At 36.4% G+C, this 13,200-nt stretch overlaps 4 protein-coding genes across 4 annotated transcripts; 2 read left to right on the top strand and 2 right to left on the bottom strand.

Moving 5' to 3' along the window:
- The first annotated feature begins 905 nt into the window (after positions 1-905).
- Positions 906-2,013, top strand: LOC106340705 (dirigent protein 24). Its single transcript, XM_013779552.1, has one exon. It carries the CDS (start codon positions 939-941, stop codon positions 1,875-1,877), a length of 939 nt encoding a protein of 312 aa, XP_013635006.1. The 5' UTR covers positions 906-938; the 3' UTR covers positions 1,878-2,013.
- Positions 2,014-3,581: 1,568 nt separating this feature from the next.
- On the top strand, positions 3,582-4,887 carry LOC106338615 (glutathione S-transferase T3-like). Its single transcript, XM_013777553.1, has 4 exons — positions 3,582-3,653; positions 3,779-3,783; positions 4,210-4,455; positions 4,545-4,887. The coding sequence occupies exons 1-4, from the start codon at positions 3,582-3,584 to the stop codon at positions 4,885-4,887; spliced, it is 666 nt and encodes a 221-aa protein (XP_013633007.1).
- Positions 4,888-8,347: 3,460 nt separating this feature from the next.
- On the bottom strand, positions 8,348-11,175 carry LOC106340475. The gene is made up of 4 exons (XM_013779354.1): positions 10,821-11,175; positions 10,460-10,520; positions 10,187-10,247; positions 8,348-8,543 (listed from the first exon to the last, which is right to left on the bottom strand). The coding sequence occupies exons 1-4, from the start codon at positions 11,022-11,024 to the stop codon at positions 8,507-8,509; spliced, it is 363 nt and encodes a 120-aa protein (XP_013634808.1). The 5' UTR covers positions 11,025-11,175; the 3' UTR covers positions 8,348-8,506.
- A 145-nt stretch (positions 11,176-11,320) lies between these two features.
- LOC106340477 lies at positions 11,321-12,314 on the bottom strand. Its single transcript, XM_013779355.1, has 3 exons — positions 12,129-12,314; positions 11,864-11,969; positions 11,321-11,567 (listed from the first exon to the last, which is right to left on the bottom strand). Exons 1-3 carry the CDS (start codon positions 12,162-12,164, stop codon positions 11,422-11,424), a joined length of 288 nt encoding a protein of 95 aa, XP_013634809.1. The 5' UTR covers positions 12,165-12,314; the 3' UTR covers positions 11,321-11,421.
- Positions 12,315-13,200: the final 886 nt, after the last annotated feature.

Below are 13,200 nucleotides of genomic sequence, written 5' to 3'. Positions count from 1 at the left end.
TGAAAATTAGGTGTGGACGTTTGGATATTCATTCGGGTTCGATTCGGATTGATTTGAATTTTCATTTTTGGGTTAGAGATTTAAGTTTATTCGGGCATTTAGAAGTTTTGGTTTGGTTTTGGTTTGGATTCTTACAGGTTTGGTTCTGGTCCGGGTAACCATTTAAATTATGTCAAAATTTTCAAAAATCCAACTATAGCTTAAATTCCTCAAAATAAAAAATAAAATAATATAAAATATATAAATTTGAGTAATATATGAACAAATATCTATAATTGACATAAATTGGTTCTATTTCGATATTTTGTGGAGAACTAATAGGTATTTCGAGTGTTTAGATATTTTGACTCTTTTTGGATATTTATTTTTGGATATTTTCAGGTATTTTACATAATTCAGATTTTTGGATATTTTGGATATGTTTTTGGATATTAAAATAATTAATATACGTTAAAGCTATTGTGATCATGGTATTTTTTGGATACTCAGAACTATTTCAGTTCATGTTAGATTTGATTCTGATTCTCGAGATATTAAAATTTTGGATCTGTTTAGGTATAATATTAGTTTTATTTTGGATCTAGTATTAATTTTTCGAGTTGTGTTCGATTCAATTTTCTGAATTCAGATATTTTTGTATAGCCCTACTGATAATTACCCAAGAAATGAAATAACTTGGGAGGAAAACAAAGTTAAGTGAATAAAGGGCCAAGAGGATAAAGTCGCAAATTATTATTTTATAATAGCTCAATGAAGCTAGAGGTTTAGTTGAAATCCATTCCTCAACTAAACAATGATAAGCAAAGGCGAGGACAACAACTCCACTACATCATAGATCTCGTGATCTTCCAAGCTTCCTATATAAACAAACCCAATAGAGCATAGAGAATAAACACAAACACACAATACATAACCCAAAACCAAATAAATACACAACAATGGCTAAAGCTTTTAGCCTAACGATCTTGACCTTCCTCTTGATAGCCTCAAATGTGTACTCCGCTAGACTTCTCGATGAGGTCGAACCTCAGCCGCAATTAGTCCCTGCCACACCGGAAGAGGAGGATGAAAATCCACCAGTCGCAACAACAACTCCAACAACAACACAACCTCCACTACCAATTCCCCTTCCAGGACAAGCCACGGGGGGACATGTGCCTGTCCTAGAGTTCTTTATGCACGACGTTCTAGGCGGGTCACACCCATCAGCACGTGTAGTTACTGGGATAGTAGCACAAACCGAAGTGAATGGAATACCATTCTCTAAATCCAACAACAACATTTTTCCTGTAGATAACGCTGTACCACTTGTAAACGCAAACAACATCAACAATATAATCAACCCAAACACGGCTCCACTCCTCACAGGACTAAGTGGCTCTCAAGCCAACACCATCATACAAAACACTAACGGTAACTCTCAAGGCTCCCTCAGCTCCAACAACCTTCCATTTGTAACCGCAGGTCAACTCCCTCCCGCAGCTGCACTTCAGCAGCTCATGTTCGGCACCATCACCGTGGTCGATGATGAGCTCACTGAGGGCCATGAGCTAGGATCTACGATTATCGGCAGAGCACAAGGGTTTTATATAGCTAGTTCTTTGGATGGAACTAGCCAGACCCTTTCCTTGACCGTGTTGTTCCATGGAGAGCATGATCATCACGACACGCTTGATGATGCCATCAGCTTCTTTGGAGTCCATAGGACTGCTGCTCATGCCTCGCATATAGCTGTTGTGGGTGGGACTGGGAAGTTTGAGCATGCTAAAGGGTATGCTGTGGTGGAGACACTGCACAACCAGGAAGACCAACATGTTACTGATGGTCGTGATACTATTCTCCATTTCAGCATTTATCTTACATACTACAAAGCTTGAAGATTAATGTCTCATTGTCTGAAAACTCTCCTTTACTTTATCTGTATGTTCTTACTAGTTTCATGTGTGACTTTCGCTGTGTTGTGAACGTTTAATGTAAAAAAAGTGTGTTAAATGAGAATCTCTATTTTCATTATCCAAGTTTCTATCTAAATACACAAAAGGCTAGTTAATACACTTTGGTGAGTATCGTCCGATTTAAATCTCAAAAACTTTAGGGTTCAAGATAAGAAAGAAAAAAATAATAACAGAGATTCTCCAATGTCGATTACAGATCCACATAGTCATGAGAACTCATGGACTTACCTTGTTAATGAAATTTGGGTGATTCAAAATTATTCGGAGAATTGTTTTCGTATTATTATTTTATTCATTTAATATTGAATTAGAGCTTGATCCACACGTGCGGTGTTGATTTTACCTTTTTTATAAAAAAATTTATGAGATTTCTAAATATATAGGTTATTTTGATATTTTTAGGTTTTTACGTTCCTACTCGAACCCGGAATAATCTGATTGGAACCCTGTTCGAAAATTTATAACATCCGAACGAAATTTAATATTAAAAACCTAAAATTCGATACCCAAAAAACCGTTCTGTACCTGAACAGATACATCTGTACCTGAACAGATACATAGATGCCTATGTCTAACTGATTCTGTAAATAAATAAAAAATTCTTCGTTTGAATTCTTGTCATGGATGAAGCAATTTCATCTAGAGCTGTGAAATAATAATGGTTTACACGTAAAATAAATGATCTCAAATTATTATGGTAATTATAATTAATGAAGTAATTAGTAATTGGTAAGAGCAGCTCCAACAATGTATCCAAGACACTTCTAAGACAGTATCCATCTAATTTTAAGGGTTTTAATAAAATCAAAAACATGAAAAATAGTTAGAGGTGTCTCTAATTGTAGATGTTTTTGGAGCTATATCCAAAGGAAACGTGTCCATCTCTCAGTTGTTGAGTGTTTTAAACAAGGGGAAAAAAATTAATTTGGTCCGAGTTCTCTCTCTTTCGCGGAATTTTTTTTGGCTCTCTCTCTCTCTCTCTTGGGTTTGCGATTCAGACGGCGAATCAATTCATGAAACAGCCGGTTGTATATGCAATCCACCGCCGGTTGAGCATAGAATCCAACGCCGGAAGCATCCTTTCACCACCGCCGGCTTCATCAACGGAGAAATTGGTGGAATCTGAGGCTTGATTGTTTCAGATTTCTGAGTTGAAATCGAAGAGATTTCGAAGCAGGAAGCATCTTCATTCTTCTCTAGGTACGATTTGAGGTTTATAATGTGTAGATTCGTCTATTTAATATGTTGAATCTAGAATAGGGTATTTTGATTTTAGGGTTCCTAAGATTGTAAATTAGGATTCTTGGTTTAAATGCGAAATTAGGGTTATTAACATCAATAATTAGGATATTTATTTGTTATTAGCTATTATCAACATAATTAGGATGTTGATTCTTGAATCCGATTTGCATTCTATGATCTCTTGTTGTGTTTTATAGTTTTCAATGACATTAGCTGTGATCAATGGTTGTAGGCTGTTAAATCGGATCACTTCTCCTTAGCTGTGATCAATGCTTGGTTATTTCACTCTGAAAATGTTTGGTTGATGTTAAAGTAGGACTGTCTACATTAAAATCGTGTTCTTATTCATGTCTATATTTTTTTATGTATTTATGGCTGTTGAGGATGGAGCTAATGGAGAAGCTAGAAGTCTGTGTGGAGAGAGCTACTACGGAAGCTAAATTTCAGCCTTCCAAGGTAATTTACTGAGACTGCTTCTTTAAATTCTTCTAGGACTAGTTGGTTGTTAGATGTTAACTAGTTGGTTGTTAGTTGGTAGTTTGCTTTAAGTATGGTTGTGATCAATGCTTGGTTGTTTTTAGATTTGGTAAGTCTTTATTGCTAACCCCACACACTTTAAACAATTTAACATACTCACACTTGTTATAAATGAATGCAACAAACTCACACTAAAACGCAACTCGTCCTTCTTCACCTATTTCTCCTTTTCCGAAAACTACTTCACTCTCTCATTCTCCTTTCTCCACCAGAAAGTAGGAATGGATTCTTCAAATCCATTTACTCAATCTTCAGGTTATTTGGATCTGTTAAATAGCCAACATTATGAACCTGTCTCACCAAGCGTAGCTCTTGGATCTTCAGAACTTCCTCTCTTTAGTTCTCAGTGGACAAATTCTCGAAGCCAAGATGCATAGACAACTGAAGACAAAAGAGGGAGAAGGAATTGGTCACAGAAGGAAGATTTGGTGCTCATAAGTGCTTGGCTTAACACAAGCAAGGATCCAATTATAAGGAATGAACAGAAGACGGACTCCTTTTGGAAAAGAATTGGAGCTTACTTCAATGAAAGTCCTCAGCTTGTTGGTATGCCACAAAGAGAGGGTGGCAACTGTAAGCAAAGGTGGTTCAAGATCAGTGACCAAGTCTCCAAGTTTGTTGCCTCTTTACGTGCTGCAACAGGTCAGCAGTCAAGTGGGCAGAATGACAATGATGTCATGAAGCTTGCTTATGAAATCTATCACAATGATTACGCTGCCAAGTTCACACTTGAGCATTGTTGGAGGGTGCTAAGATATGAACAGAAATGGCTGTCAAATTTTGGGACAGAGAATAACACGTAAAAAAAAGGAAGGGTGAAGATGGTTCTCAAGCTTCTGTCCAGTCATCAAACCATGGAGATCGAGAAGAGGCTCGTCCTAAAGGTGTGAAGAAGGCAAAGGCAAGGTTGAAGGCAAAAGAGATGGAAGCAACCAGCACCAAGCCTATGGAGAAGTTGCAAGACATGTTTGAGATAAGGAAGCAGGATCATGAACTGAGGAAGCAGGATCTTGAACTGAAGAAGCAGGACTTTGAAATGAAGGAGAAGCTTAATAAGCAACATATGTTGGAGACTCTCCTTGCAAAAAAAGAGCCTCTTAGTGAGAGTGAAATAGCTTTGAAGAACAAACTAATAAGTGATATATTGTCATAAGTTCCCGTGAGTCTTATCTTGTTGTTGTTTGTTGAGTCTTATGTTTTAAAAGTCACTCTGAATGATGTATTTTCACTATCTATGCACTTGAGTCAGTATGTTAGTATGCACTTGTTACAGGTTCTTGTGGTTGGATTGAGATGAGTATGCACTTGTTACAGGTTCTTGTGGTTAGATTGAGATGACTATGCACTTGTTACAAGTGCACTCGTCAGCTTGGATACGAGGCAAGGGACACATCTCTGCTTATGGTGAAGGCAAGGAGATGAGTCTCACTGGCAAACACGAGACTGCTTTTGGAGAGTCTTGTAATCTCAAAAATGTTCTTGTCAAGTTATGTTTTTCTTTTTGCTAAGTAGTCAAGTTATGTTCTCTTGTACACAAAGCTAATAAAATGTTGTGGTTCAAAAATTATAAGTTTTTTAATTATATAGTGTGATGCAAGTAATCTATTATTACAAATTTTTAAATTTTTGAAATTTAGAACCTTTCATTGGTTCTACCATTGGAGATGTTAAAATTAAGCAAGTATCTAAAATGTTTAATTTGATTAATTTTACTTAAAAATTGATTTAGAACTCTAATGAAGGATCTATCGTTGGAGATGGTCTAAGAGTGAAAAAAGAACGTAGAAGATGTAATAAAACATTTAAAAATAGGTAAGTTTTATTTTGTACTTTCGTAATAAATGAAGCCGAATTATTAGAAAATACAATAAATGAAGTAGTTAAGATTAGTTAAAAAGAGAATGAAAAAATATGTAAAGATCACTTAAAATTAGGAAAGTAATACTCCATCCGTTCCACAATCATAGACTTTCTAGTATTTTCACACATATTAAGAAAATACATTAAACTAACATAATAAATATATCGTTTCTTGTAATTTTCAATTTTCAATAACTTTTAAACATTAGTAATTCAATAAAGTCAATTAATGTTTTTGAAGTTTACAATTTTTTCATAGAAACACACAAAAAAATACATCTTTCTGAAACAATTTTTTTTTTAAAAAAATTATCATTAAGGAACGGAGTGAATACTTTATATTTCAGTTTTAATAGAATAGATATACTATTAGTACATTTTTCCACTGACCAGCGGGAACAAAATATATAAATTATATTTAAACCGACGTCTAGACCCAGAAATGTTAATTTTCTCTGGCTGGTTCATTTTTAATCGATTCAGCTAAAATCAAAATGTTTCAAATCGGTTTGGTATTCTAGGCGACTAGGTGGTCGACTTCTATAGAACCATGATGGTAAGCATATATAAACCATGATAGTTAATTAAATTTCAAGAATGATGTTGATCTGAAGCTAACCCAAGAACCAAGATGATAGCTTTGACTGTTAATCAAAGGTTTAGAACTGAGAATTAAAACACACGTAATTTGTTTGGCAATTAATTGAGATTGCCTATTTTTTTTGTTTTTTCATTGACTTAAATAGATAAAAGTACAAGAAGCAAATGATGGAGCCTCAACCTAACTCCTACTAACAAGGAAACATGGGAAATGGAAGAGATGGTTTCCGTAACAGAGGGAAAGACCATTTCTCTTCTTATTTGCAACTGAAACATATAACATTAAAACAAATAAAAGAAAGACATACATATTGATTACATGTATTTCCGGTTTGGCATCTTGGTTCGGTTTGATCTTCTGCAGTTTGGTTATGTGGTCTCATCACAAGACCATAAATAAACATTTTATGTGGATATACATACATGATACATTCATATAACTAAAACGCCACACGACCGGTCGATGTATGAGCGTCAGTTTTCTATCATCATTATTTATACAAAAGCAATGGGGACCACGTACGTATAGTATAACGTACCAAAAGGAGCGTCAACACTCCTTTTTTTGCCTTTCTCAGAGCATGACTATCCTAAATCTCCTTTTAGGGTCTCTTGTGATTTCTTTAATAGTATTAGGTAATAAACGTGAGATTAAGAAATTTAATCAAGAGATCCCAAAATTTAGCGTCTCCAATGCAAGTCTCTTATTTTTGAGTTCTTCCGGTGTTTTTTTCTTTTTGGAACTCTGAAACATCCGGTGTCTTCTCATTCTTGGAACTCTGAAACATCAAATTGAGTTTAGCCATCTCGTTCGTCTTGTACTATCATATTGTGGAGTATGATACATGTTCTCATAATCTTTCCAATTTTGACTTTATCCTAAAAAAGTGCCGGATTTTTAATTATGGCAAAGCGAGCTTGCAAGACTCCAAAAGCGCGCTCGACATCTTTGCGGACAGCTTCTTGCCGTTGAGCAAATAAAACTGCTTTCGGTCCTTGTGGTATTGGAATATATTGGATAAAAGTTGTCCATTTCGGATAAATACCATCGGTGAGATAGTAAGCCATATGATACTCTCTTCCATTGACAAAATAAGTGACTTGCGGAGCTTGACCGTTTATTATGTCATCAAAAACATGTGAGCGATCAAGAACATTGATATCATTTAAGGTACCTGGAGGTCCAAAAAACGCATGTCATATCCAGAGATCGTACGATGCAACCGCCTCTAAAACGATTGTTGGTTTACCCGAACCACAAGAATATTGCCCTTTCCAAGCGGTGGGACAATTCTTCCACTCCCAATGCATACAATCGATGCTTCCTATCATCCCAGGAAATCCATGATGCTCGCCAATATCAAGTAGGCGTTGAAGGTCAGCCGGTGTTGGTCTTCTTAGGTACTCATCGCCGAATAAATTTATTATTCCTTCCACAAAATTTTCGACACATAACCAAGTTGTAGTTTCACCGAGCCGGAGGTATTCGTCGACCGTATCAGCCGCAGTACCATACGCCAAAACACGAATGGCTGCAGTACACTTTTGGAGGGGAGAGAGACTCATCCTTCCGAGACCATCTTTCTTTTGCCGAAAGTATTGAACTTCGTTCGAGACATGAACAACCGCTTGTTCATTCTAAAACGTCGTCAGAAAAAATTTTCAGGATACGTTGGAGTATCACTGAAATAATCATTCCATAAACGAATATGTCCTTCTTCACGATTTCTTTTCGATATAAGCTCGTTTTTTTCTTTGTTTCCTTGCTTCTTCTTGATTACCAATGATTAAATTCTCTAAAGTTTGATCAATATATTGATCAAAATATTGATCAAGTGTATCATCAAGTGATTCTTCAAAAGGGTTTTGAGAAAAAGATGACATATTTGTGATCCAAAAGAGAAATTAAGCTTTAATAAAGATTATGAGAAATAAAAAGAAGAGAAGATGATATTGTTTTTGATTCTTTTGTTTGGTGAGAATGAGAGGAGATGACTTGTTCTCGGTGAGAAGGAGAGAAGATGATATTGTTTTGATTGTTATGTTTGGTGAGAATGAGAGAATGCAAACTATATATAAAACTTGGTTCACAAGACAACAAAAATTTTACAAATCCGTGACACAACACAAGATAAAAAGTATACAATCCGTGACACAACAAAACACAACAAAGCTTCCACTAGACAGGTGATACACAATGCCACACTCGTCTTGGCCCGTGACTGATACACAAGACAACAGAAGTTTTACAATCCGTGAACTGACACAACACAAGAATACAACGTCACACTCTTCTTGGCCCGTGACTTTGTCTACTCCGTGAATCTACAATGCCACACTCGTCTTGACCTGAAAACAACACAAGAGATAACATGAGACAGTGAAAATAACACAATGCAATAACATTTATATCCGATCTTAGCTAGCAAGAAAATTAACACAATGCAATAACATTTATATCCGATCTTAGCTAACAAGAAAATTAACACAATGCAATTACATTTATATCCGATCTTAGCTAAAAAAAAATTAACACAATGCAATAACATTTATATCCGATCTTAGCTAGCAAGAAAATTAACACAATGCAATAACATTTATATCCGATCTTAGCTAACAAGAACAACAGACTTTAACTACACAGCTTCATCTTCAGAACAAGAACAACATATCTAAGCAGTTCAAGACACTCCTAAACAGAACAAGACATACTTAAACTAATTAGACATCAGCTCATCAACGAGATTCTTCTTCAGAGCTTCTTCATAATCTGCTAAGGGTCCTTGTTTTCCAATGAGACTGTCAAGGAGCTTAATCTTTGACAGCCTCTCCTTCATATCCAAATATTGCTTCTTAATGCTCCACACAGTCTTAAAATCAGACAGCTCCACGGGCTTTTTACCACGGCCTTTTGAAGCCTTAACACCCGGAGGGCGAGAGGTTCCTTCATCATCTAGAGCACTGTCAGTTTCATTTCCTTTGGAGCTTGCAGACTGTGAACCTTCCTCACACTTCCTCTTTTTGGAGCTTCCATCATGTCTAGCTGTAGAGAGATCACACCACTTCTGGTCATTTTGAAGCTCCTTCTAAGCATGTTCAAGGGTGAACTTCTTTTTATGGTTATTGAAGAAGATTTCGTGGGAAAGTTTGAGAACATCATTCTCATTTTACCCACTACTCTTCTCTCTCATTGCTGCCTCATAAGCACCACAAAACTTACATACTAGGTCATTCATCTTGTGCCACCTTTGCTTACAGTGGGTAGCCTCTCTATTTTCACACCCAGCCAGCTTCGGACTATCATTGAAGTACGTTACAATTCTTTTCCAGAAGGCAACAGACTTTTGCTTATTCTCTACAACCGGATCTTTGCTCGTGTTTAACCACGAGCTGATGAGCACCACATCATCTGTGTGTCCAAGTCCTTCTTTCTTTGCGCTCTGGAGGACCCTCTTGTTCGCAGTGTGCAGCTTCTTGGACAATATCTTCTCCTAAACTAAACACACTCTCTTGTTGACTATTAAGAAGGTCAACAAAGTTTGGTGGCTGCATATATGGATTGTAATCCATATCCGGAATTGTGAAGAAGAGAGATAGAAAAGGAAAAAGACAGAGAAGACAATGTCTTGGATTTGGAAGAAAAGAACACAGTTTGTAATGTGTTCAAGAAGGAGAAGAAGGACAAAGTTTATAGAAGGAAGACGCATTCAACTCAACCAACCGACCTTCCTCTACATTAAACTCTGCTATCTCTTTATGGAAGACAGAAAGTATAATCACAGTTTTACTTCCACAACCAATTCGAGTTGACATAAAGCTAAGTCATTAACCACAGTTAAGCATATATTTCAACCTAACCAGACGAGATTCACAATCAATTCTTCTACCTAACTCATTAATCACAATAAATGTATATCAAACCAGACGAGAGTAGACACAATTCAGACCAGAATCCTACAAACATTGAAACAGATTAAAGGTAGAAGCTGTACCTGTATTGTAATTGTTCGGTGATATTCTTTGAAGAAGCTTCATGCCTCTGGATCCGTCCATCTAGAGAAACAAAGAGAGATACAAAATAAAATGAATTAGAAATTAGTAATATATCAACACACAATCCTGTAATTCAATTCGTTCCAGACCACAATCAATTCTTCTACCTAACTCATTAATCACCATGAATTTATTTCAAACCAGACGAGATTAGACACAATTCAGACCAGAATCCTACAAACATTGAAACATATCAAAGGTAGAAGATGTACCTGTAGTGTAATTGTTCTGTGACCTTCTTTGAAGAAGCTTCATGCCTCTGGATCCGTCCATCTAGAGAAACAAATACAGAGACAACCAAAATGAATCAGAACTGATCGATATATCAACACACAATCCTCTAATGCAATTCGTTCCAGACCACAATCCTATTAACATCTAACAGATCAGACATCTAACACAAGAAGCCATCATCTGTTGAATCAAGACACAGACATAAACAAACACAAGAGACTTCTTCTGTTGAATCCAAGACAGAGATATAAACAAAGACAAGATACGCATGCAACACAACAAACGAATCAAAATAACAAAGAAGGATTCAGACTTTAAAGGACAAATACATAGCCTTACCTTTGGATTTGATTTCGTCGAGGTGAGCCGTCGAGGAGAGCCGTCGAGGAGAGCCAGAGAGACGCGGAGGCGTCGTCGTTGAGGAGATCGAGAGAGAGACGGAGGCGTCGAGGAGAGCGACAGAAACGACGATTCAACCACTAGAAACGCCGGCTGATTCCATCGACGACTCATCATCGGTTGATTCCGTCGCAGAGAGGTCATCGCCGAGGAGAGATCACCAGATGCCTTCGGAGTCGTCGAGGAGACACGAGAAAAAGAGAGAGGAAGCTTTGGTGGAGAGCGAAAGAGAGGGTTGATATTATGACACGTGTGCACAACAAACGTCTCTTGTGTGCCTTCATTAAGCTAGTATCCTCTTTAATTAGGCAATTTTTATTTTTTTTAATTCTAAAAAAACAAGATACGCGGCTCAAGAGCCCGCGATAACAATGCTCTTATTGCATAGACCGATGAGAATATAGTAGAAAATGGTATACTTTTTTTCTTTTTTTTTTTTACGTCGTAGAAAATGGTATACATGTAACATTCATGAAAACGTTTTAATGAGATTCATAGATATAAACTATATAAGGTTTTTGAGATCTAACGAACATCGCGATCAGTCGTCGGATTCTTTAGATGAATCCGATATTATCTTCAGGATCAACTGGGTTGTCTCTTCCTCCGACATTTGCTCTTGTTTGCTTTGCCTCTCTTCATAGGCCTTGAAGAACTCCTTGTTCTCTTTCTCCAACTCCTTCCAAACTGTAAAACATTCAATTTATTATGAGGAAACAGATTGAAAATTAATCTATTGCACAAAATCGATTTGAATATATACAGGTTGCACGTAGTTTATTATTTTCTATATATGTAAGCAAATTGTAATTTTGTATGTTAAAGGCACTTTATATTACTAGTCTTTGAATTACACATGAGCACTTATAATAATGCAAAACATCCAAAGATCGATCACTCTCGGAAAACATATATGTAGGTATTATATGGCAAAATGAAATTCTACATGATGGTATAATTAAGAAAAGGAGAGAGAGGAAAACCAGTAGAGGTGATGACAGGAGTGATATTTGCATGCTTAGAGAGAGCTTCCACGCACTCTTCTTTGCTCATGTTGAAGATCAAACATTTTTCTATCATGTGGTGCACCTGTACATATATAAACGCATGGTCCAAAGATATTGAGATATAAATAAACCACAAATAGAATCGCTTATCAATTATTTGTGAAGAAGAGTGCATACGGAGTTTTTTTTTTTTTTTTTTGCTAAAAACATACGGAGTTCTTGAATCATATAAACATATTACCATGTGAATGTAAGAAGCAGAAGAAGAATCAGCCATTGGTAATAGAAACCCTAGTATTAACACTACAACTCAAACGAGTGTCTTCTCTAAAAGCCACTTGTGGAGATAGACACACATATATAGAAGAAGATCACCCAAAAAAGAAGAAGACAAACGAGTGAATAGTTGAAATATGATGTGTATGCATGGGCCAGAAGTCCCACGTGGGAGATTGATCATAATTGGCTGAGAAAGGATTAGAGGAGATTTGTAAAATCAGCTTTTCTCTCTTCTCCATTTGTTTTTTTCTCATTTCCATCCCACGCTTTATCCACGTGATTCATGGCCCGCCATCACTACTATTTTTTGCCAAAAAACACTTTAGTCATATTATAGTTTCCATAATCTTCCAAATATCTATATTTTTTTTAGTTTATGGTTACTTTTATATCAAGATGCATTTTGTAGCACTTGTATAGCATGATTGATGAATCGAAAAATGCACATAAAGTTGTGAAAAATAAACAAATGGCCGTGTTATTTTAAATAGAATATAAATTATATAAAAAGGAATTATAAATTAAAGTGTGATATATGTAACTTAAGTTAGCACTATTTAAAAGCTTCCACCAAGAAAAAACTGTTGTGAGATTTATAATGTATAGTACGGTGAGTGCCAGCCCGGTATATATTATGCCTAAAAGAAGCAGTAAAGATTGTCCTCCGCTCCATATCTGTCTTATCACTACAAGAAAACAGCAAGGATTCTGAGGGAAAAAATCGTCGGAATTTCGTCGGAATAACGTTATTCCGACGACATACCGACGAAACAAGTCCTCGGAAATAATTCCTCGGAATTTCTTCTTTCCTCGGAAATCCCTCGGAATTTTCCGACGGAATTCTGTGGAAACATATTTCCGAGGAAATTCCAAGGATCACTTGTTTGTCGGAAAACTCCTCGGAATATACCGAGGGAGAACTTCGTCGGGATATCTCCTCGGAGTACTCGATCGATCGATGCGTTTTTGGACGTATATCCATCGATCGATCCGTTTATAAAAAAACTTTCGGAATATACCGAGGGACATATTCC

Source organism: Brassica oleracea, chromosome C4, assembly GCF_000695525.1.
Source record: "Brassica oleracea var. oleracea cultivar TO1000 chromosome C4, BOL, whole genome shotgun sequence".
Taxonomy (NCBI): domain Eukaryota; kingdom Viridiplantae; phylum Streptophyta; class Magnoliopsida; order Brassicales; family Brassicaceae; genus Brassica; species Brassica oleracea.
This window is presented reverse-complemented; position numbering and strand designations above follow the sequence as displayed.

What these genes read in the sequence shown, in the direction of transcription:
- LOC106340477 (XM_013779355.1), bottom strand. Translation starts at nt 12,164, where the DNA reads ATGGCTGATTCTTCTTCTGCTTCTTACATTCACATG. An exon ending in CTGCTTCTTACATTCACATG is followed by an intron (nt 11,970 to 12,128) that starts GTAATATGTTTA and finishes ATATATGTACAG; the next exon opens with GTGCACCACATGATAGAAAA. An exon ending in TCCTGTCATCACCTCTACTG is followed by an intron (nt 11,568 to 11,863) that starts GTTTTCCTCTCT and finishes AATGTTTTACAG; the next exon opens with TTTGGAAGGAGTTGGAGAAA.
- LOC106338615 (XM_013777553.1), top strand. Translation starts at nt 3,582, where the DNA reads ATGGAGCTAATGGAGAAGCTAGAAGTCTGTGTGGAGAGAGCTACTACG. An exon ending in CACAATGATTACGCTGCCAA is followed by an intron (nt 4,456 to 4,544) that starts GTTCACACTTGA and finishes CGTAAAAAAAAG; the next exon opens with GAAGGGTGAAGATGGTTCTC.
- LOC106340475 (XM_013779354.1), bottom strand. Translation starts at nt 11,024, where the DNA reads ATGACCTCTCTGCGACGGAATCAACCGATGATGAGTCGTCGATGGAAT. An exon ending in ACAGAACAATTACACTACAG is followed by an intron (nt 10,248 to 10,459) that starts GTACATCTTCTA and finishes TTGTTTCTCTAG; the next exon opens with ATGGACGGATCCAGAGGCAT. An exon ending in ACCGAACAATTACAATACAG is followed by an intron (nt 8,544 to 10,186) that starts GTACAGCTTCTA and finishes TGTTGTTTTCAG; the next exon opens with GTCAAGACGAGTGTGGCATT.
- LOC106340705 (XM_013779552.1), top strand. Translation starts at nt 939, where the DNA reads ATGGCTAAAGCTTTTAGCCTAACGATCTTGACCTTCCTCTTGATAGCC.